This window comes from Camelus dromedarius, chromosome 4 (genome assembly GCF_036321535.1).
Source record: "Camelus dromedarius isolate mCamDro1 chromosome 4, mCamDro1.pat, whole genome shotgun sequence".
In the NCBI taxonomy this organism is placed as follows: Eukaryota; Metazoa; Chordata; class Mammalia; order Artiodactyla; family Camelidae; genus Camelus; species Camelus dromedarius.
This window is the reverse complement of record NC_087439.1, coordinates 90,267,048-90,288,455: the sequence shown is the minus strand read 5'-3', so window position 1 is coordinate 90,288,455 and position 21,408 is coordinate 90,267,048. Positions and strand designations below refer to the sequence as shown.

At 40.4% G+C, this 21,408-nt stretch overlaps 2 protein-coding genes across 11 annotated transcripts in view; one reads left to right on the top strand and one right to left on the bottom strand.

The window, feature by feature from the left end:
- Window positions 1-19,710, bottom strand: part of SP140 (SP140 nuclear body protein) — a 52,030-nt gene extending 32,320 nt beyond the window's left edge. Inside the window, 6 exon segments of the mRNA XM_064485251.1 lie at window positions 163-246; window positions 4,686-4,769; window positions 7,005-7,173; window positions 8,136-8,313; window positions 16,259-16,404; window positions 19,585-19,710. Coding sequence (XP_064341321.1) covers window positions 163-246; window positions 4,686-4,769; window positions 7,005-7,173; window positions 8,136-8,313; window positions 16,259-16,290 — 547 coding nt within the window. The 5' untranslated portion in view covers window positions 16,291-16,404; window positions 19,585-19,710.
- The window catches only part of SP110 (SP110 nuclear body protein), a 37,297-nt gene continuing 35,586 nt past the window's right edge, over window positions 19,698-21,408 (top strand). For 9 of the 10 annotated variants that reach the window (XR_010380711.1, XR_010380710.1, XM_064485243.1 and 6 more), the window contains exons 1-2: window positions 19,711-19,827; window positions 20,986-21,133. Coding sequence is in view for 8 of the 10 variants with exons in the window: in XM_064485243.1 (XP_064341313.1) it covers window positions 19,808-19,827; window positions 20,986-21,133 (168 nt within the window). In the remaining 2 variants the exon portion in view is untranslated. Of the gene's footprint in view, window positions 19,828-20,985; window positions 21,134-21,408 lie in introns of all 10 variants that reach the window. The other variant, XM_064485244.1, reaches the window with a different exon arrangement.

Here is a 21,408-nt window from a genome sequence, read left to right as displayed (position 1 = left end):
AGATCCTTTTTCTCAGTGTCTCTGTTCCGTCTGCGAGCAGATAAGGGCAAGTGGGAGAGGTGGGGGCTAGCAGAGATCTAGGATAGGAGACAGAAGGTAGGCTTTGCTTCCATGAGGACAAGAAAACAAAGATCTAATATAGAATTGATAAACTGTAGTTACCTCGTCTTTCATATGGCAGTAAGCTGGGTGTATCTTGTAACCAGCTTACAGTATTCATTTGGAAAGGTGTGTGTTCCAAGGACACTGAGGAGAGCAACGAGAAAATGACAGAACTCAGACAGTATCCGGAGAAGAGACTTCAGTGTGCTTAAGATAAACTCATGTTCAAGCTCCAAGGACCCCACCTGAGGCCCGATAGAGCCTTGTTTGCCTCTTTTTCATTGAGATGCACCTATCTTAAGTGTAAAACAGCTACATGACCAACATCCCAGTCAAGATACGGAACATTTCCACCACGCCAGTCAGTTTCCACCTACTAAGTTTCCACCTCCCTAAGAACCACTGTTTTGATTTTTATCACCATTAGTAAGTCCTTTCTTTCTGGTACTGTGCTTATCTGTACTGACACTCATATCCATAAAAACACCAGCATGTACTCCTGTGACTGGTTTCTTTTGCTCAACATAATGTTTCTGGGATTCATTCATGTTGTTACATATATTAGTAGTTCATTCCTTTATATTGCTGAATAGCATTCCACTTATAAATATATCACAGTTCATTTACTCTCTTATTGATGAGAATTTGAATTGGTTCCAGATTTTAGCTATTACAAATAAAACTCCTATAAACATCTTTGTATAAATCTTTCCATGAACATATGTTTTCATTCCTTATGAGAAGACACTTAGAAGTGGAACTTCTGGGTTATGAGTTATATTTAACTTTATAAGAGGCTGCCAGACAGTTTTACAAAGTGGTCATATCATTTATATTCTTACCAGCAATACATATAAAGATGTTCTAAGTGCCCCATAGTCTCACTAACACTTGGTGTTGTCAGTATTTTTTTAATCTTTAATATTTTATTTATTTCATTTAATGTTAAGAAAAGGAAAGCTCAGGATGGGACTTCTTTTTCTAACAATGTTCCCATCAGTCTTTAAAAAAAATTTTTTTTGAAGTACAACCAGTTTACAATGTTATATTAATTTCTGGTATATAGCATAATATTTCAATCATACATATACATACATATATTCCTTTTCATATTGTTTTTCATCATCAAGATATTGCTTATAGTTTCCTGTGCTGTATATTGTAAACTTGTTGTTTATCTATTTTATGTATAGTGGTTAGTATCTGAAAATCTCGAACTCCCAATTTACCCCTTCCCCTTTGGCAACCATAAGTTTGTTTTCTATGTCTGTCAGTCTCTTTCTGTTTTGTAAATAAGTTCATTTGTGTCTTTTTTTAATATTCCACTTATAAGTGATATCATGTGGCATTTTTCTTTCTCTTTCTGGCTTACTTTACTTAGAATGACGATTTCCAGGTCCATCCATGTTGCTGCAAATGACATTATTTCATTCTTTTTTATGGCTGAGTAGTATTCCATTGTGTATATATGTACCACAACTTCTTTATCCAGTCATCTGTTGATGGACATTTAGATTGCTTCCATGTCTTGGCTATTGTAAATAGTGCTGCTATGAATATTGGGGTGCATGTATCTTTTTGAATTACAGTTCCCTCAGGATATATGCCCAGGAGTGGAATTGCTGAATCATATGGTAAGTTTATTTTTAATTTTTTTAAGGAACCTCCATACTGTTCTCGATAATGCCTGCACCAAATTACATTCCCACCAACAATGTAGAAGGGTTTCCTTTTCTCAACACCCTCTCCAGCATTTATCATCTGTGGACTTTTTAATGATGGCCATTCTGACTGAGGTGAGGTGATACTTCATTGTAATTTTGATTTGCATTTCTCTGATAATTAGCAATATTGAGCATTTATTCATGTGTCTATTCATATGTCTTCATTGGATAATTGCTTGGTTAAGCCCTCTGACCATTTTTGGATTGAGTTGGGATTTTTCTGTTGTTGTTGTTATTAAGTTGTATGAGCTGTTTCTATATTCTGGAAATTAAGCCTTTGTCATCATTTGCAAATATTTTCTCCCATTCTGTATGTTGTCATTTTGTTTTGTTTATGGTTTCCTTTGCTATGCAAAAGCTTGTAAGTTTAACTAGGCCCCATTTGTTTATTTTTCCTTTATTTCTATTGCCTGGATAGACTGCCCTAGGAGAACATTGCTAAGCTTTATGTCAGAGAATGTTTTGCCTATATTTTCTTCTAGGAAGTTTATAGTGTCTTATCTTATGTTTAAGTCCTTCAGCCATTTTGAGTTTATTTTTGTATATGGTGTGAAGGAGTGGTCTAACTTCATTTATTTACATGCAGCTGTCCAGTATTCCCAACACCACTTGCTGAAAAGACTGTCTTTTCCCTTTTGTATATTTTTGCCTCCTTTGTCAAAGATTAATTGACAGTAAGTGTGTGGGTTTATTTCTGGGCTCTCTATTATGTTCCATTGATCTATACATCTATTTTTGTGCCAATATCATGCTGTTTTGATTACTGCAGCTCTGTAGTATTGTCTGAAGTCTGGGAGGTTTATTTCTCCAGCTTCATTCCTCTTCTTCAGTATTGCTTTGACAATTCTGAATCTTTTGTGAGTCCATATGAATTTTAGGATCATCTGTTCTAGTTGTGTGAAAAATGTCCTGGGTAATTTGATGGGGATTACATTAAATCTGTAGATTACCTTAGGTAGCATGGCCATTTTAACAATATCAATTCTTCCAATCCAAGAGCATGGAATATCTTTCCATTTCTTCAAATTATCTTTAATTTCCTTAACAATTTTTGTAGTTCTCTGTGTATAAGTCTTTCACCTCCTTGATCAATTTTATTCCTTGGCCACTCCTGTTACCTTGTGTTTCTTCCTCTCTCTCCCCCAGTGAGGCTTCCAGCTCTTTCCCCTGTGTCTCTCTAGTTTTTCCCTCCAGTTCTTTATACCTATGCTATTCCAGGGTCCTACCTTGCCTCAGGCTCTGATCTACCCCTCTCTCTCCATTCAGGGCTCCTCAAGGCCTCCTTTATGAATTATGAACACATAATGACACAGCCCTTATCCCGTCCTTGTATATGCTACCATCACTCAGAGTCAGGCATCCAGGCAAATGTTGGACGGTCAGTCAGACTTACTGTTTATTCAGATTCTTGGGCACACTCATTTGTCCTTTCTTTGGTTCTTATTGTACCATTTGGGTCATGAGATGAATCTTCTTTCCTTATACTCATCTGTGTCCAACACCAAGATGCTCTGGGATTCTAGCTCTAGTTAAGGTGTCACTTATATTACATTAGGAATGTTGAAGAACTCGTTTCTCCTTCCCTTCATGATGAACCTTTTTTATTCTATGCTAATAACTATTATGAATCCTTCCACCACCTCATTCTCTTTACCACTACCCTCAGTAGTAGATAAATCTCTAAATATATTTTTATGTACTTTGTACTTTTTAATCTACATTTTATACTTTTGGCAATTTGCCTTTATTCAAAAGAATATTTTTTAAAATAGATCCAAATGTTCTATAATTGTATTAATACATGTTTAAAATATATAATACCTAAAGTATAAATCCAAATTAAAAGACACCCATTTAATGGCATTTTACAAGGCCGTTTACATTCTTATTTTTTTCTTACATTAGCTATTTCCAAGGGGAAAAAATCAACATTTAACAAATAACTAAATTTTGGCTTAAAGATGGAGAATTTTTCTTGGGCTTGGGGGCTGTTTTGCTCACTGAATCACAAACTGTCCTAACACTTCAGTTTCTGCTGAAAAACAGGAATAACAAAACTCTTATGATAGGATTGTTATGAGAATTAAGTGAGATGCTACTGGCAGAGGAATTTCTGGGTTATAATAGCTTAGCAAGAAATTATAATTTTCAAGGAATAGCTTATGTGTTAGAATTTAATGATTCATTATTAGTAATAATATGGATGAAAGGATGATTAAAAAGCTAGAAACAGTGCTTATTGGTTACAAAAGTACATAGTGCATAGATGAGAATTAAACAAGCTGATCCACTTGAAGTGCTGACCTTACACCTAGTGGTCCATGGAAGCTGGGTGTTGTGACTATGGTCACAGCTAAAGTTATTACTGTCCTTTGTTTTCTTCTCCTCTTTTTACTTCTCTCCCTTTCCTTTCACATAACATCTTTCCTTCCACATTCTCTTCTGTACACAATTACTACTCACTCTCTTACTCTCTTTTCTTTTATTATGAGTAATATTTACAATTCCTTCTTTTGACACACCGAACTCCTATTCCTTCCCATATCTATTGAATTCCCAGCTCACAATTACTGCTGTCAGTTCTCCCCCTTAATTCTGCCTCATGGCTGCAGTGAGATCTTCTCTCTTGTGTTCATGTTCCATCTTCTTAATTGTCATATCTGCCTGGCAATATTCTTGGATTCCAGATCTGGTTGGTTAATTGGGAACCCACACAACACACTGCTACTTTGGCTCCTTCGTCTTCTGCTGCATCCCCACCCCAGGGTACACTCTTCACTCGGGAGCTCAATCCCCTGATCTCTGACCTCCTTTCCTCTTAGTAGATGAGAAAACTAGCTTCTATCAAGTCAGAATTACCTTGTTCTTGGCTTAATTGTAAGTTAAGCATCTCCTTTGTCTCTCCTTCATCAATGGCTTGGTAACAGAAGTTGTCACGAATCACTGAGAAGAGAAAGGAAAGGCAATTAGAAATCTCAGACAGTGACCAGGAGCTGCATCTCAGTTACACATCCAGGTACATCCTTGACTCCAGTAGTTCAGGGGAGCTTTCCAGCTTTCAGGGAACCCTGGGCTTCAGTGGATTTCACATGACCTGTGACTTGATGTTACTCCTGGAATCATGCAGCTTTTCCACAGAGAATGCACCTCTTCAGTTTAAAAAAAAAATTAGCGGCGAGAAAGTTGTAAACAGTGTTTAACACCCTTCAAAATGATCAGAGAACAATGAAAGCCAATTTAAAATAAATAATATAGGTGGAATGTGTTTCATAAATTCTACATGCAACTACAACTAGGGAGGAAGCAGAGGAATTTCTTTAGGAGAAAAGTAGTGTTTGTAGAGAAGTTGACCTATATTATAAAAGAAAAACCCAAAAACCTTTCAAAAATTGGGATTTTTAAAGAAAGAAAGGAAGGAAGGAAAGAAGAAAGGAAAGAGAAGATCGTGGGTCAGGGAAGATGATCTGGTTACAAAGAGGTATAACAGTGAAGAAGAACTGGTACTTCCTGGGGGTAGGATGGGAGGGGAGAGGTCCAGGAAACAAAGGAAAGACACTTTCTGAAAGGCACAAACAGGGAAGTGAATATGTTCTGAAAGGCACAGAACGGAAGTGAATATTACCTTACAGCTGTTTCAGTGACCCAGGACGTGGTAACAAAAAGCCCAGGAAACCAGCCCAGAGCACTCCCACTTCAAAGCTGCTTGTCAAGGTGACTCAGCAAACATAGACGGAAAAGCAAGACTTACAGGACATGAGAGAAAGTCACCCAAGAAATAGAGAAAGAAGCTGACCAAGAAGGACAGACAGCAGAAGCACACCTCCTGGGGGCAATCCCCACCAGGGGATCGGACAGTAGGGAGACGCTTTTCTATCCCCAGGACATAGTGACTTCATGCCTAGGCCAACTTTGGAGGAGGACATGGGGGTAAATGCTGTGTGGGTGAGAGGTTTAGAGACCATAAGGAGGCCCCAAGAGCAGGCATTTCAGTGATGGGGTGGGGGGCTTCTCTGCATCTGTGCACCACTCTCCCACCAGCTTCTTGGCTTTGGACCCCCACTCTAAGCTCCCGTGGACGGCAGGGTCTGGGAAGCCCCGGCAGCAACCTCCCCTGGGGGGCAGGTGGGCAGCTGCACTGGGTCAGGCAGTGGGCAGTGCAGCCCGCGGGCAGCGGCGAGCCTCATGTGTGGGTCACCCCAGCACGAGAAGCCCTGGAAGCTAACTAACACGTGTGACGTGGGTGCTGAGGTCCAGGAGGGGGATTGCTTCAGAACAGGGAGAGGATCAGATCCCCTGAGATGTGAGCAGTTAAAGTAACTGCCATTCCCTTTCTACCTACAGCCTGAGGAAATTCTGGTTACAAATATGATATTGACCTGAAATTTGTGGCTAGGCATTCAATCTCCTTTATTCCTTTTTCTGACTGAGATATATCTCATTGTGGAAATGAGATAGCTCGTATTTTACAAGATACGGTTTTCACAAGTAAACACATCCCATTCTTTATGCTGACTTCTTTTACTTCCTTGCTGCTTAAAAATCTTCTATTACTTCTTTATCTCCCAAATAATAAACTTCAGATTCCTTGGTACAGGGTGTCAGACCCTCAAAAATCCCCTCCAACTCCCCTTTCCAGAACGAGCTTCCAAACAGCCTATGCTCCGTGTCTCGGCCACATGACTCTGCAGGCCCACTGCTCCTTTCCCACTTTGTAGCTTTCACATGCTTCTCCCTCCCCCATGCATGGGTACCTGCTGGCCTTCTCTTGTGACTTTTGCACTCTTTGGCACAGGACTGTGCTGAATGAAAATTTTTTTAATACAAAGAAAATCTCTTCACCTTTGAACTTGTCTGCAAGTAGCAGAGAGGGCTTCATGCTTTCCTACAAAAGAGCATAATTCCTCCCTGAAAGTCGAGGCTCAGATCCTAAGTTTCTCAGCACCAAATTCAGGTCCTGGCTGAGCAATCATCTGGTTAACGTCTGTCACCCCCACTACGTGTAAGCTCCATGAGGACACAGGTCACGCATGGTTTCTTCGCCATTGTACTTTCTCTCTCTGCCTGCCACATAGTAGTCACTCAGTAAAATAACTGTCAAATGTTAACTAAGAGTGAATGAATGAATCAGTGAATGAAGTGGACTTGAACTTCGCAAAAGTTGTTGGAAGCTATAATTACCATTTTGGAAGCTTCTGTAAGTCAGAAGTAACTCAGGGTAGGCCTTCAGGTTAACCCTGCTGAATAGTGCGTCCAGAACCGTCTTGTCAAATTTCTTCTCCAGTTCGCTGAGAACATCATACACCACTCTCTCCACCGGGATTAGATTTCTACAAGCTTCTTGAAAATTCTTAAAAATATTGAATGGAGAATTATGTAGCTTTGAATGCATGGGTTACAGGAGTCTCTAGTTGTAGACTTACTGTTCTCTTGTGACATATTAGAATGTTACACGTATTTGGATGACTTCTTAAATAACCTCCATTGTCAAAATAGAATCTTATCGTGTGAACCTGTCTCTCTGATACTGATGTCCACTTAGGAGAGTAATTTTGAAGAATAAAAGTAAGCTCGAAGTTGAATGTTTTGTGAGGGCTTTAAGAGCCTGGCCAGGATGCGTCAGGAGTGGCCCTGACTGGCATTGAAGGGTCATTTTGTTGACTGGACAATAACCACTGCTCTCCCCTCAAGATTGACCTAGGCTGAAAGGCTCCAGGAAACCAGGCAACCACTCTCCCCTGCTGTGAATGTGGCCCAAAGAAAATTCACAAGGACAAAAAGAAGACTTGTCCTCAGCATCCTCAAGAAGACCCACTGCTAAACTTTACCTGCATTCTAAGGGCTCCCGAAATGCCTCAAGAGCAAGAAATGATTTAGAGAGAGAGCAGTAAGTATCTGCTTCCAAATTTATCCTAACCTGACACAGCCTCCCTGTGAGTTCAGTAACCTCAGGTTCCAGTGTGCAAAACAAGAGGGCTTTGTGAATGAAAGGTTGCCTAGCTCACTTATTTGCTTTAATTTTGTTACTGTGATCATATCGTACAGATGTACCTAAGAGGCTCCATACCCAGGGCTCAGTCCCATTTCCAGTGTTGCCACATCTCCACTGCCATACCCCCCCTACCCCGGCCCCCGCCGTCTACTACAGAAGAGGGAAAGTTGTCTGTGATGCCGCCTCTCCTGTCACCTCCTAGTTTACAGGATGGTGAAGGTCTCTGTTCATAAGTGGCCCTTTAGTCTATTCACTGCATCCTGAAGTTTGGCAGAATATAGAGTGGGGCTGATTATCAAGAGAGAATTCTCCTCACTTACTTCGTACATCTGCTCAGGGATGAAGCCCCGGTCTCGGAGGCCCATGAGGAAAGGAAACGGCTTTGTTATTGCACTTGCAATCTCCACCTTGTTTTCTCTGAAGAGCCTGAACAAGAGCTCATAGAAAAACTGCTCCTCTGAGTTCTGGTCCTCCAGGTTCTGGTCCACTGTGAACATTCTGAGAAACAAAGACACAATGTGAAAATAGACAGTAAGCGTCCACGGGGCCCATGGTGGCTGGAAGATCTGAGACATGAAAGATGCTCCGTGAAGAGCCAGCACGTGTAAAATAGTGTTCCTGTGGAAGACCAGAGTAGATGGAATGTATTTACTTAAAGACTAATCAAGAGGGCAATAGAAGAAAACACTGAGCTTTAGGAAGTTCTATGAACTTGCACACAGAAGTGAAAAAGTTTACCCTGTGTTAATCAAAACTACTGTAAAGAGACTTTCACCTAAACCTTCTAGGGGAAACACTGAATTTTAAAATGGTAAAAGCCTTTACAGAAATTGATATGATACTGTGGTGGTTAATTTTATGTGTCATTCTGCAGTGTGTTTGGGGATAAAATTTACATTTTATTTTAAATTGGTGAACTTTGAGTAAGCAATATGCCCTCCATAATGTGAGTGCGCCTCATCCAATCAGCTGAAAGCCTGAAGAAAACAAAAAAATCCAGGCTCCCTGAGTAAGAAGATATTTTCCAACTGACTGCTTTTGAATTTAATCAGCTAATCAGCAAGCAGAACTTAGTGCTTATCGCATGGAATATCTAAAGCTCCACCTCTTTGACTGCATTTTTTTCTGAGCTGCAAACTCCTAATAAATACGATGTCGACCAGGCTTTCGGCACTCTAAATCCATGAGATCTTGAGTCCCCTGGTCCCGTCTTTGCTCTTTACTTTGTCTCTTTGTTTCTTAAGTCATGCATCGCCTGTCCTTAGACATGGTCCCGAGCTGAGCTGGACGCAGCACCATATGATATCATTTGTATGTGGAATCTTTTTAAAAATGACACAAATAAGCTTATTTACAAAACAGAAATAGACTCACAGACATAGAAAATAGACTTGTGGTTATCGGGGGCAAAGGGAGTGGGGTTGAGGGGTAAATTGGGAGTTTGGGATTTGCAGATACTAAACACTATATATAAAATAGATAAACAACAAGGTCTTATTGTATAGCACAAAGATCTATATTCAATATCTTGTAATATCCTATAATGAAAAAGAATATGAAAAGGAATATACATATGTGTGTAACTGAATCAGTATGCTGTACACCAGAAATTAACACAACATTGTAAAGAGACTATAGTTCAATTTAAAAAATAAGAATTATGGAAAAAAAATGTTAAAAGTAAAAAAAAATGGGCAAGTGACATTAGATAAATGCAAACAGGATAGAAAGCAAAATTCACAATATCTGTATTTTAAAAATAAAACTTGAGACAGCTAATAGACAAATCTTTCATGGTCGTTAAAAAATATTTCACGCTCATTAAGCCAGAAAGAGAAAGAAAAATACCATACGATATCACTCATATGCGGAACCTAAAAAAAAAAGAAAAAGAAAAAAAGAGGACACTATGAACTCATCCACAAAACAGAAACAGACTTGCAGACTTAGTAAACAATCTTGTGGTTACCGGGGAAAGGGGGTGAAAGAGGATAAATTTGGGAGTTTGAGATTTACAAATGTTAGCCACTATATATAAAAATAGATTTTTTTTAAAAAGTTTCCTTTGTATGGCACAAGGAACTATGTTCAATATCCTGCAATAACCTTTAATGGAAAAAATACGAAAACAAATATATGTATGTATATGCATGACTGGGACATTGTGCTGCACACCAGAGATAGATACATTGTAATTGACTGTACTTCAATTTAAAAATAATTTCACTTTCAATTTTTAACTACTCAAGTATATTTTAAAAAATCTGGGATATAAGGTTTTTAAATTACAAAATATATTTATTAATAACTCAATCTTAAAATATATGAGAACATATCAAGATCTGTCCCTGAATTAATCTAAATAAATAATAATAATAAAGAGAAATTGAACAGGTTACATGTTGTGGCTATAAGATACTATTACACTAAAATCAAAATTTTAAAACAAAAATTTTGTTTTAAGAAAAAAACTAAACTTGTAGTGATTTTTAAAGTTCACTTTTGGTTTCAGCTCTAACAATGTAAAGACCATGGAAGTCATCACTCCTATGCTTAGAAAAGAAAAAAGCTGAACAGACTGCAAATCAATGAATTTCATGTGCCTATAGGAAAATTGAGGCACAGGACAAACTGTCACCCCCAAATCTGGATTGACAGAGAAATCCAGACAATCACAGATGAGATCAGCTGCTTGGAAGAGAAGCCACTGAAGCTGAAGACCACGGGAACACTTGAAAGGTAGGTTTGACGAATTGCTGGAAGCTGAGTGTGGATTTACACAAGAATGAGAAACTGCTGGGGACCACAGTCTTAGTATGGCCCCAACCCTGTGTGGGTTTTACCTCCAGGAACCCCACCAGGTATCATGCTGAAGAGCCAAGAAAAATCCTCTGCGTATGGCAGAGAGAGAGGGGAAAAGAAAACTTTCTTAAACAACCCAGAACATTTTCCATAACAAAGGCCTACTCTTTAAAGGAAAACACTTTGCCCAAGCCTTATTTGACCTAAGGGAAGGGCAATGACCAATAGCCACCTCCTTCTAGCCTTTTGTCTCATTGAATGGGGTGAAGGAATAGGAAACAGCTAAGAAACCATTCTAAAAGTTATAGTCCAGGGACAATTCCACTGCAAGATTGAGATTTAATAGTAAGATTAAAGAATAATTTCCCTCCCAATACTCCCAAACTCATTCTATGAAGCCACCATCACCCTGATACCAAAACCAGGCAAAGACACTACCAAAAAAGAGAATACAGACCAACATCACTGATGAACATAGATGCAAAAATCCTTACCAAAATATTATCAAATAGAATCCAACAGCACATAAAAAAGATTATACATCATGATCAAGTGGGGTTCATCCCAGGGACACAAGGGTGGTTTAACATATGCAAATCAACCAATGAAATACATCATATCAACAAGAGAAAGGACAAAAACCACATGATCATCTCAATAGATGCAGGAAAAGCAATTGATAAAATTCAACACCCATTTACGATAAAAACTCTCACCAAAGTGGGTATAGAGGGAACATATCTCAACATAATAAAACCTATATATGACAAACCTACAGCCAGCATAGTACTCAATGGTGAAAAACTCAAAAACTCCCCCCTGAAATCTGGGACAAGACAAGGCTGCCCACTATCACCACTCCTATTCAACATAGTCTTGGAAGTCCTAGTTACAGCAATCAAGCAAGAGAGAGAAATAAAAGGGATCCAAATTGGAAAAGAAGAAGTAAGAGTGTTACTATATGCTGATGACATGATACTATATATAGAAAACCCTAAAAGGGTAGCAAAAACTACTAGAACTAATTGAAGAATTCAGCAAGGTAACAGGTTAAAAGATTAATGTACAAAAATCAGTTGCATTTCTTTACACTAATGATGAATCAACAGGAAAAGAAAGTAAAGAAACAATTTCCTTTAAAATAGCACCCAAAGTAATAAAATACCTAGGAATAAATCTAACCAAGGAGGTGAAAGACTTATATATGGAGAACTATAAAACACTGATTAAAGAAATTAAAGAAGACTTTAAAAATGGAAAGATATCCCATGCTCCTGGATTGGAAGAATCAGTATTGTTAAAATGGTCATACTGCCCAAGGCAATCTACAGATTTAATGCAATCCCTATCAAATTACCCAGGACATATTTCACAGAACTAGAACAAATCATAACAAAATTTATATGGAACCACAAAAGACCTAGAATTGCCAAAGCATTGTTGAAGAAAAAGAAAGAGGCTGGAGGAATAACTCTCCCAGACTTCAGACAATACTACAGAGCTACAGTGATCAAAACAGCATAGTATTGGTCCAAAAACAGACATATGGACCAATGGAACAGAATAGAGAGCCCAGAAATGAACCCACAAACTTTCAGTCAATTAATCTTCAACAAAGGAGACAAGAATATACAATGGAATAAACACAGTCCCTTCAGCAAATGGTGTTGGGAAAACTGGACAACAGCATGAAAATCAGTGAAGCTAGAACACTCCCTTATACTATACACAGAAATAAACTCAAAATGGATCAAAGACTTAAACACAAGACAAGATACAATAAACCTCCTAGAAGAAAACATAGGCAAAACATTATCTCACATATATCTCAGAAATGTTCTCCTAGGGTGGGCAGTCTACCCAAGCAATAGAAATAAATGCAAGAATAAACAAATGGGACCTAATTAAACTTACAAGCTACTGCATAGCAAAGGAAACCATAAGCAAAACAAAATGACAACCTATGGAATGGGAGAAAATATTTGCAAAAGATGAAACTGACAAAGGTTTGATCTCCAAAATATATAAGCAATTTATATGACTTAATAAGAAGAAAACAAACAACCCAATCCAAAAATGTGCAGAAGATCTAAACAAGCAATTCTCCAAGGAAGAAATACAAATGGTCAATAGGCACATGAAAAAATGCTCAATATCACTAATTATCAGAGAAATGCAAATCAAAACTATGATGAAGTGTCACCTCACACCAGTCAGAATGGCCATTATTCAAAAGTCCACAAATAACAAATTGCTGGAGAGGCTGTGGAGAAAAGGAAACCCTCCCACACTGCTGGTGGGAATGCAGTTTGGTGCAGCCACTATGGAAAACAGTATGGAGATTCCTCAAAAGACTAGGAATAGATTTACCATATGACCCAGTAATCTCACTCCTGGGCATATATCCAGAAGGAACCCTATTTCAGGATGACACCTGCACCCCAATGTTCATAGCAGCACTATTTACAATAGCCAAGACATGGAAACAGCCTAAATGTCCATCAGCAGATGACTGGATAAAGAAAATGTGATATATTTACACAATGGAGTACTATTTAGCCATAAAAATGACAACATAATGCCATTTGCAGCAACATGGATGTCCCTGGAGAATATCATTCTAAGTGAAGTAAGCCAGAAAGAGAAAGAAAAATACCATATGAGATTGCTCATATGTGGAATCTAAAAACAAATAAAAAAAACCATAAATACAAAACAGAAACAGACTCACAGACATAGAATACAAACTTGTGGTTGCCAAGGGGGAGGGGAGTGGGAAGGGACAGACTGGGAGTTTGAAATTTGTAGTTACTGACAGGCATATGTAGAATAGATAAACAAGATTATACTGTACAGCACAGGGAAATATGTGCAAGAGCTTGTGGTAGCTCATGGTGAAAAAATGCGACAATGAATATATGCACGTTCATGTATGAGTGAAAAATCTGCTCTACACTGGAAATTGACACAACATTGTACACTGACTATAACTCAATTAAACAAAAAAGAATTTCCCTCCGCAATACCTTGCCACTACATGAACAGAGCTCTAACGTAATAACTGAGGATTACAATTGAAAGAGCCGCAAGGCTCTGTGTAAGGAATTCTTGGAGCAATCCAAAGAAAATAGGGGAGACAAAAAAAGGGACATTAGAGGATTTTGAAGCCTCTGTCACTTAAAGCTAGAAAAAAATTCAGCATGGCTCATCTCTTAGACAGATTAACATAAAACCTCACAGTAAATGTTTATTTGCCTCAGTTTCTATTACCTGATACATCACATCTGCCTTTCAAAAAAATTATGAAGCATGCCAAAAGACAAAAACAGTCTTAAGAGGCAAAGTAACCATCAAAACCAGACTCAAATATGACAGGTGTTTGAACTATCAGACAGGAATTTAGAATAACTATGACTAATTAATATATTAAGGGCTCTAATGGAAAAAGTAGACAACATGCAAGAACAGATGACTAAGTAAGCAAAAAGGTGGAAACTCGAAGAAACAGTGGAAAAGGAAATGCTAGAAATCAAAAACACTACAACAGAAATGAAAAATGCCTTTGATGAGCTCATGGTCGAGGAAAGAATCAGTGAGTTGAAGATATGTCAATAGAAACTACTCAAATTAAAATACAAAGAGAAAAAGATATAAGGAGAAAAAAACAACAAATATAATATTTCAGAATGCTGGAATACTACTCAGCCGTAAAAAAAAGAATGAAATGATGCCATTTGCAGCGGCATAGATGACCCTAGAAATTATCATACTAAATGATGTAAATCAGACAGAGAAAGATAAATATCACTTATAGGTGGAATCTTAAAAAAATTTATACAAATGAACTTATTTACAAGACAGAAATAGACTCATGGACAGAGAAAACAAACTATGGTTACCAAAGAGAGTTGAGGGGATGGATAAATTAGGAGTTTGGGATTAACATATGCACAGTACTACACATAAAATAGATAAACAGCAAGGACCTACTGTGTAGCACAAGGAACTATATTCAATTTCTGGTAATAATCTATAATGGAAAAGAATCTTAAAATATATATATACATATATATGTATAACTGAATCATTTTGCTATACACCTAAAACTAACACAACATTGTAAATCAACTATACTTCAACAAAAAATAAAACTAAACTTTAAAAAGTTTTTAACTTTTGAGATGTAGCAAAATCAGTGCTTAGAGAGAAATGTGCAGCCTTAAAATGCATATATTAGAAAAGAAGAAAGATCTAAATCAATAATCTAAGCCTCCATCTGAGGAAACCAGAGTAAAAAGAGAAATTGAAGCCTAATGCAAGCAGAAGAAAATCATGAAAGGTAGAGAAGAAAACAACGAAACTGAAAACAGGAAAACATTAAAAAAAAAAAAAAAGAGGAAGAAGAAGGAGAAGGAGAAGAAGGAGAAGAAGAAAAAGAAATCAACCAAAAGCTGATTTTGGGGGGAAAATATAAATGCAGTTGATAGAACTCTGGCCAGGCTAACAAAGAAAAAAGAGAGAAGACAGAAATTACCAACATCAAAAACAAAAGAGGGAACATCTCTATTAATCCCACGGACATTAAAATAATAGTAAAGAATTAATACCTACAAATATACCTACAAATTTGATAAAAGACAGAACGGACAAATTCCTTAAAAGACACACTGCCCAAACTCATCCAGGGAGATAGATCATCTGAATTAGGCCTATATCAATTAAAGAAGTTGAATCAATAACTCATAGCCCTCCTAAAAAGAACGCACAGGCCTAGATGGAATCTCCAGTGAAGTCTACCAAACCATTTTAAGTACAATCTTTTCCAGAAAATAGAAGCAGAAGCAACCCCTCCTAACTCACCCTGGGGCATAGGCACTACCCAACCCTCACCTATCAGTGCCGTCCTTTGCCTGCCTGGAGGCCAAGGGCTGGCTGGGCTTCAAGCTTCTCTGGCTCATCTTCCTGTCTCTCAGGAGCAGTTGGAGGAGGGCAGGCGGGATGCACCCTCAGCCTTCAGGAGAAAAGGTCCTGGGCACTGAGGACCAGTCAGATGGCGCCGCAGTGGGTAGCAATGCTACTGCCTTCCTAGGGCCTGCCCAGCGCCAGAAATAGCCCCACTTACTTTCAGTTCCTCCTATCAAGTGTTCAGAGGCCCCAAGGTGACGCTCAGGCTCAGGGCCTCCCGGATGTGGGCTTTGACAAAACTGGTCCCCAACTACCCAGAAACTAGAAAAAGTTTGACAACAGTTGGGCATTCAGTTTGGATATTAGTTTTTCTAAAGGGACCTTTTCTGGACAGAGTTGTCTTTTGGGGTAGGGATGGGGAAAATGAGAGAGCTCAGAGGGCATGACAAATCACCCAACCTTGCAGCAAGTGTCAGAGGGACCGGGGAATTCCAACAGTGCCAGCCCAGAGTTGTGAGAGGTATGAGTGAGTAAGGCGGTGATGTGAGTCATGTCCTGAAATTTCCCCAAAGGGTAATCCACTACAATTTTTAGAAATCTGATTTCCCCATTATTTATTTATTTGTAATCTCATGCTGTTGTGTACCAGTAGAATGAAGCTGGGTAGACAGAAACAATGACTGTAGATGCCAGCCCTAGGGGACACACAGGACCCGGACAAGATGCTTGGACTAACCTGCAGTTGAGGTAGCTGCCTCCACTTGTCATCTTCTCAGGCCATGGAACTGGCCAAAGGTCACATTTGATTAGGTCTTCACTGCCTCTGTCCTTTCTCGGAGCTCTAACAAGAAAGTCTGCCTTTCAGTCCCTCAGATGTGGCATCTAAAGGGTAAACGGAAAGTGAAGTTGCAGAACAGTGTGAGGTGGCTAGAGTCCTCCCTCCGCCGCCCCCCACCCCCCACCCCTCGTCCCAGCCCGGGAAGGAGGAGCAGGGCCGGCCCCTGCATTCAAGGAAAAGAGCAGACCCCTTGTAGGAAAAAAGGACAGAAGGCATTCCAGCGAGGGAGAGAGGGCAGGAAAGTCTCTTGAACTCAAACTGGTTCTGAGGCGAAGTGCCTTAGTGTTGACGGGGAGGAAGAAAATTGCATGTTTCCCCCTGCCCCTTGCCAAGGTGGCTGTGAGAAGGAAACAGGGAAAGCCAGACTTTTGAGATCTTCCCTTAGGCCCATGGGCGGGACAATTTAGACCCAGTGTTCAGACACGGAACTGGAGAGAGAAAATATTCTTCAAATATCTGGGAAGCAGCCAGAGGCCAGAAAGAACCCTCCCTACTCCTGCAACCAGAAGGAAGTAACTAAATTTGGGCAGAGAAGCCTGATGTGCAATTCTAAGTTTTCTTGAATAACGTGGGCACTTTACAAAGGCAGCCGGAAGTGCTTAGGGAAAAACTGAGCTTCAAATAGTCACTGCAATCTCAAAGAAAGTGACAGGCTTCTCAGAGGACGGGGAAAGGGTTTGAAGCTGAGACCGCCTACACTTTACAGGACAATGTGATGCTAGGTAACAAGTGTGTTACATGTATGTTTGTGCACGATTTTTTCACTTGTACCTGGCACTCATTCTGTAAAGGATTTGAAGTAACTTAGAAAAACACACTATTTCAGCATAAAGTTGAAAGATGAAGAAATGGGAGCAAAACACAGATAAAATAAATAAACAAAGCAAGAGAACTAGAAATCCAGGCAGCACAATGGGTCAAAGACAGAGGTGAATGGGAGCCAGGGTATCTGTAGAGTCCAGGGTCTCGGTCAGAGCATTGGGCCAAAGCAGGTGAGGACTAGGAAGCCTCAAAGCAGTATGTTCCCAAAGTATGTTCCAATGAATCCCGCTTCTTCTGGCTCATTATAGACGTGCTAGGAAATTTGCATAAATGTTTGCCAAGTATAGAGGGCAAAAGATTTCTACCCCTCTGCCCGCATCTGCTCTTTCTTTCCCCCAAAGAATTGAACACCAATCTGGCTGGGACAGACTCCGGATTCCAGGACACTGGTGAGGACATCTTCTTCAGTGGGCAGGGTCTGTGTGCCTACCGGGTGCTGCACACCACCCTCATGGACTGCCTGCCGCGTTCTCGCTCCCCTCGCTTTGTGAGGCAAAGAGGCTAGTAAGCTGCACCTCCATTGGACATCACTGTCCTGGGCACAGTGGCCCAGAGAAGGCCTGGCACAGACTAGACCAGCCCGCTCTGGCATCCCCTCTCTCTCTTCTCTCTGACATAAAGGTGCCAGCTTTTTTGCTTATAAGCACAAGGTCTTTTGTGTTCCTCAGCTGACTGGTGGTAAGAATAGGACTTAAGGGGTATTCCTGTCGGATTTATAAGAAAATGTTACTTTGCAATACGCTGCATTACCCCAGATAACAATAAGAACTTTAGCTTCTGTTTCCCACTTTTTCCCTCTATGTTCGTTAGAGAACCGGTCTCTCGAGAGTAAGTTAGGAATGGCTGCACCAAGCCCACTGAGGGCCATCAGATGGCCCCTGGCCTCTAATGGAGGGGTAGAGCTGTCTTCTTTTTCTTCCCTATGACCTGGAGCATAAGAAGATTCTGATCTGCCTCCTTGCTCCGTTCTCCCACCCAGATTCAGGCCAAAGAGTTGATCATCTCTGAAAGCAAGTCAATGCTTTCTTTCCACCTGAAAAATTTCTCTCCATTTTGCTAAGTGTGCTAAAAGCTGATGCTTGGAATAGAGGTGTCAGTTGGAGAGTCCTGATCACAACCTCATGTTATAAGTTAATTTGCTAATAACTTGCCAGACTCCACTAACTCATCTCGCCCTTCATCATCATATAATCCAAAGAGATCTGGACCACCTGGATGTCCCATAGACCACTACATGGTCAATTACATTGGTGATCTCATGGTGAGCAGACAGGATGGGCAAGAGGTGGCCAGCATGCCTGCTAAAGAAGAATTAATTACTGGCCCTCAACAAGGGTAAATCTCTGAATCATTATGATGAGCAAAAGAAGCCATCTACCAAAAAGCGCATACTGTGTGTTTCCAATTACGTAAAATTTTAACCCAAGATAACAAATCTGTAATCATAGAAAACGTAGATGAGTGGTTGCCCCATGCTGGAGTTGGGGTGGAGACTGCAAAGAGCACAAAGGAAGTTTCTGGGGTGATGGAAATGGTTCATATCTTAATTGTGGTTATAATTACATTTGTATAAACTCATCAAAATGCACACTTAAAGTGAATGCATTTTATACTTCAACAAAACTGAGCTCTTGCCCATGTAGGTTAGCCTTGGTTTCAAGACTTCTTAGACCCTAAAACTGTGTGTTCCATCTTTTTCCCTGAGAGGTTTACTGGTGTCCTGGTAGGCGGGATCTACGGATCAAATACACTTGAGAATCTTGATTTAAATAAACCTAAACAGATTTCTACAGTAAAGGGTTTCTCACAGACTCTGCATGACAGTGCATATTAGAAATCTTTAACAGGATGTAGAGAGAGACATTAGAAATCTTTAACAGGATGTAGCCCCTGGAGTGGCTGTTCTGGAGTCTTCTCCTGGCCCAGACGCTGCCCTCTATCTGACTTCCACACACTCCCGGCTTCCGGCTGCCAGCCTGGCTCTGAAACACCTTCCTGCCTGGAGGCCTGCCTACCAGTGCCTGATTTCAGTTTACATTCAGGTTTCCTTTCATTTCAGTTTTCTTAGTAATCATTTTATCCTGACAAAGGATAGGCATTTCGGAGTCACTTTACCTCCCTTTTGTTTGTTTTTTAAGTTTGACGATTTCTAGTAAATTTATTCAGCTGTGTAATCATCACCATTACCACAATCAGGATAACAGCATTTTCATCACCCCAAAAAGTATAGGAGAAGTGATAGAGAAATAGAGGTGGGTAAGGATGCGAACAGACGGTGGATTCCCAGCTCCCGTGGACCCTGGGGCCAGACCCCTGTGCCTCCTCCCCTCTGAATCCACCTCCCCAGGCTGATCCGGATGAGCAGCAACCCCTCCCCAACCCCCAAAGCCCTGGGGCCTCACAAGCGTCCGAAGGTGGAGGGAGGCTGCAGGCGCGGCAACTCTGCCTTCGGCTCTGCACGATCTGCTCCAAGTACTTTCACTTTCCTTTTCTCAAAGCCTGGCCCTCTCCCTGCCCTGCGAGGCACAGCGCGGACTTCCTGTTTCACCCACCAGTCTCTGCCTGCCCTTCTCCCAGTTTTCCAGGACCGAGCCAGCCCCTGGGCCTGGAAAGCGGCAGGCGAACATGGCAATCTCGGCTTCCAGGTGGGTTTTCGTCTCGGCTGCTTGATTTAGTTTTGGCGACTGACTTTAATGGTTAATGCCCTGGCAGCAGCCGCACGGTGGAACTCAGGTTGAAACTGTGAGGCTCTCTCTTTGTAAAATAATGTTTTCCAAAGAGGTAGAGAGGGTACGTGGGATTTAAAAAGAGAATGTTAAAAAGAAGACGGCTGAAGAAGGGAAACAAACAGACAGCTCAACCCCTGAATTCCAGCCTGTTATTGTCGATGCAGCTCGAGATTTGCTTTGTACCCTCCTGTCCTTGCCGCGTGATCTTGCACTCTGCCCTGAATGGGCAACTCATTCATTATTCTTTGTACAAGAGGCTAAAGGTAGTTGGGAAGCTAACAGAAAAGAGAAAATAAGGAAATTTTATTTCCTCTATTTAATTTTCTCTCTAGTGTAGTAACTTTTTAATATTTTTTTTCTTTAAGCACAGTCAGGATTATTTTCATGAAATAATTTCCCAGAATTGGAACGTGGGTCTCAAAGGAATACATTTTTTAGGGCATTTGAAACTGATGCCTAAGTTAACCTCCAGAATATGTGCATTTGACTTAATTGCCTGTTTATGTCTTTTGCTTTTTTTTCTTACTAGGTATCTGTCTTTGCTCAGATGAGCTCTACTTTGCCATCGAATACCCTGGGCTAGTTACTTCACCTCCCTGGGCTTTGTGTTCAACCTCAGCAAGCATAACAGATGAAGAATGAGGAACATGGCGAATGTTCTGTTCTGAATGTTGTAGTATAGTTAGTCATCCAGGACCCCTTCCTCTTCTTAGCATGTGATCATTCTGACTTTTTCTGGCTCTGTGCTGGTCTGTGAAACCCTTGGAACAAAGACTGGCAGACAGAAAGCCCCTAGGAAATAGTAGCTCTATTTAATAACTTCCGTAGGTTCACCAGTAGCCCCTTCGGGATTTCAGCGTCATATTGTCAGTCAATTTTAGCCTCTATTGTTGCTAGGTGCCGTCACTACTTCCTATACCCGTGAGTCTTGTCAGCAGGCATGGCTTTGCAGTTGACCAAAGGATGCCTTTGGGACCAGAATGCCTGTCTCTAGATGCGTATGCAATGCAGAGAGTGGCTCCCCAAACTCCTCAAAATCTTTGCTTCTGTTTTCTTTTTGTGCCCCTTCCACAGGAGATTCACCATGACCAGGGCCTTAGAAGAGGCTCTTCTCCAACACTTCATATGTCAGAAACTGGAGATCGCTTATGCCATAAACAAGCCATTTCCCTTCCTCGAAGGCCTCCGAGACAACTTGTTCATCACCGAGAAACTGTACAGGGTGAGTCACGTTGACCGCTTTGCCATGGCAGTCCAGCCCCCACCAAGAATGTCCAATTATTGAGGTCTCAAACCACAACTCTTCACGGCTTCTAGAATTTGGAAGGCCCAACCTAACATGTTCATTATCAGGGAAAGAAGTCGTCCAAGGTAAGTGACCTCAAACAAAATGGCTTAAGACAAAGAAATGGATTCTCTCACAGTTCTGGAGGCCAGAAGTCCAAAATCAAGGTGTTGGCAGGGTTGATTCCCCATTGAGACTCTGAGGGACAATGC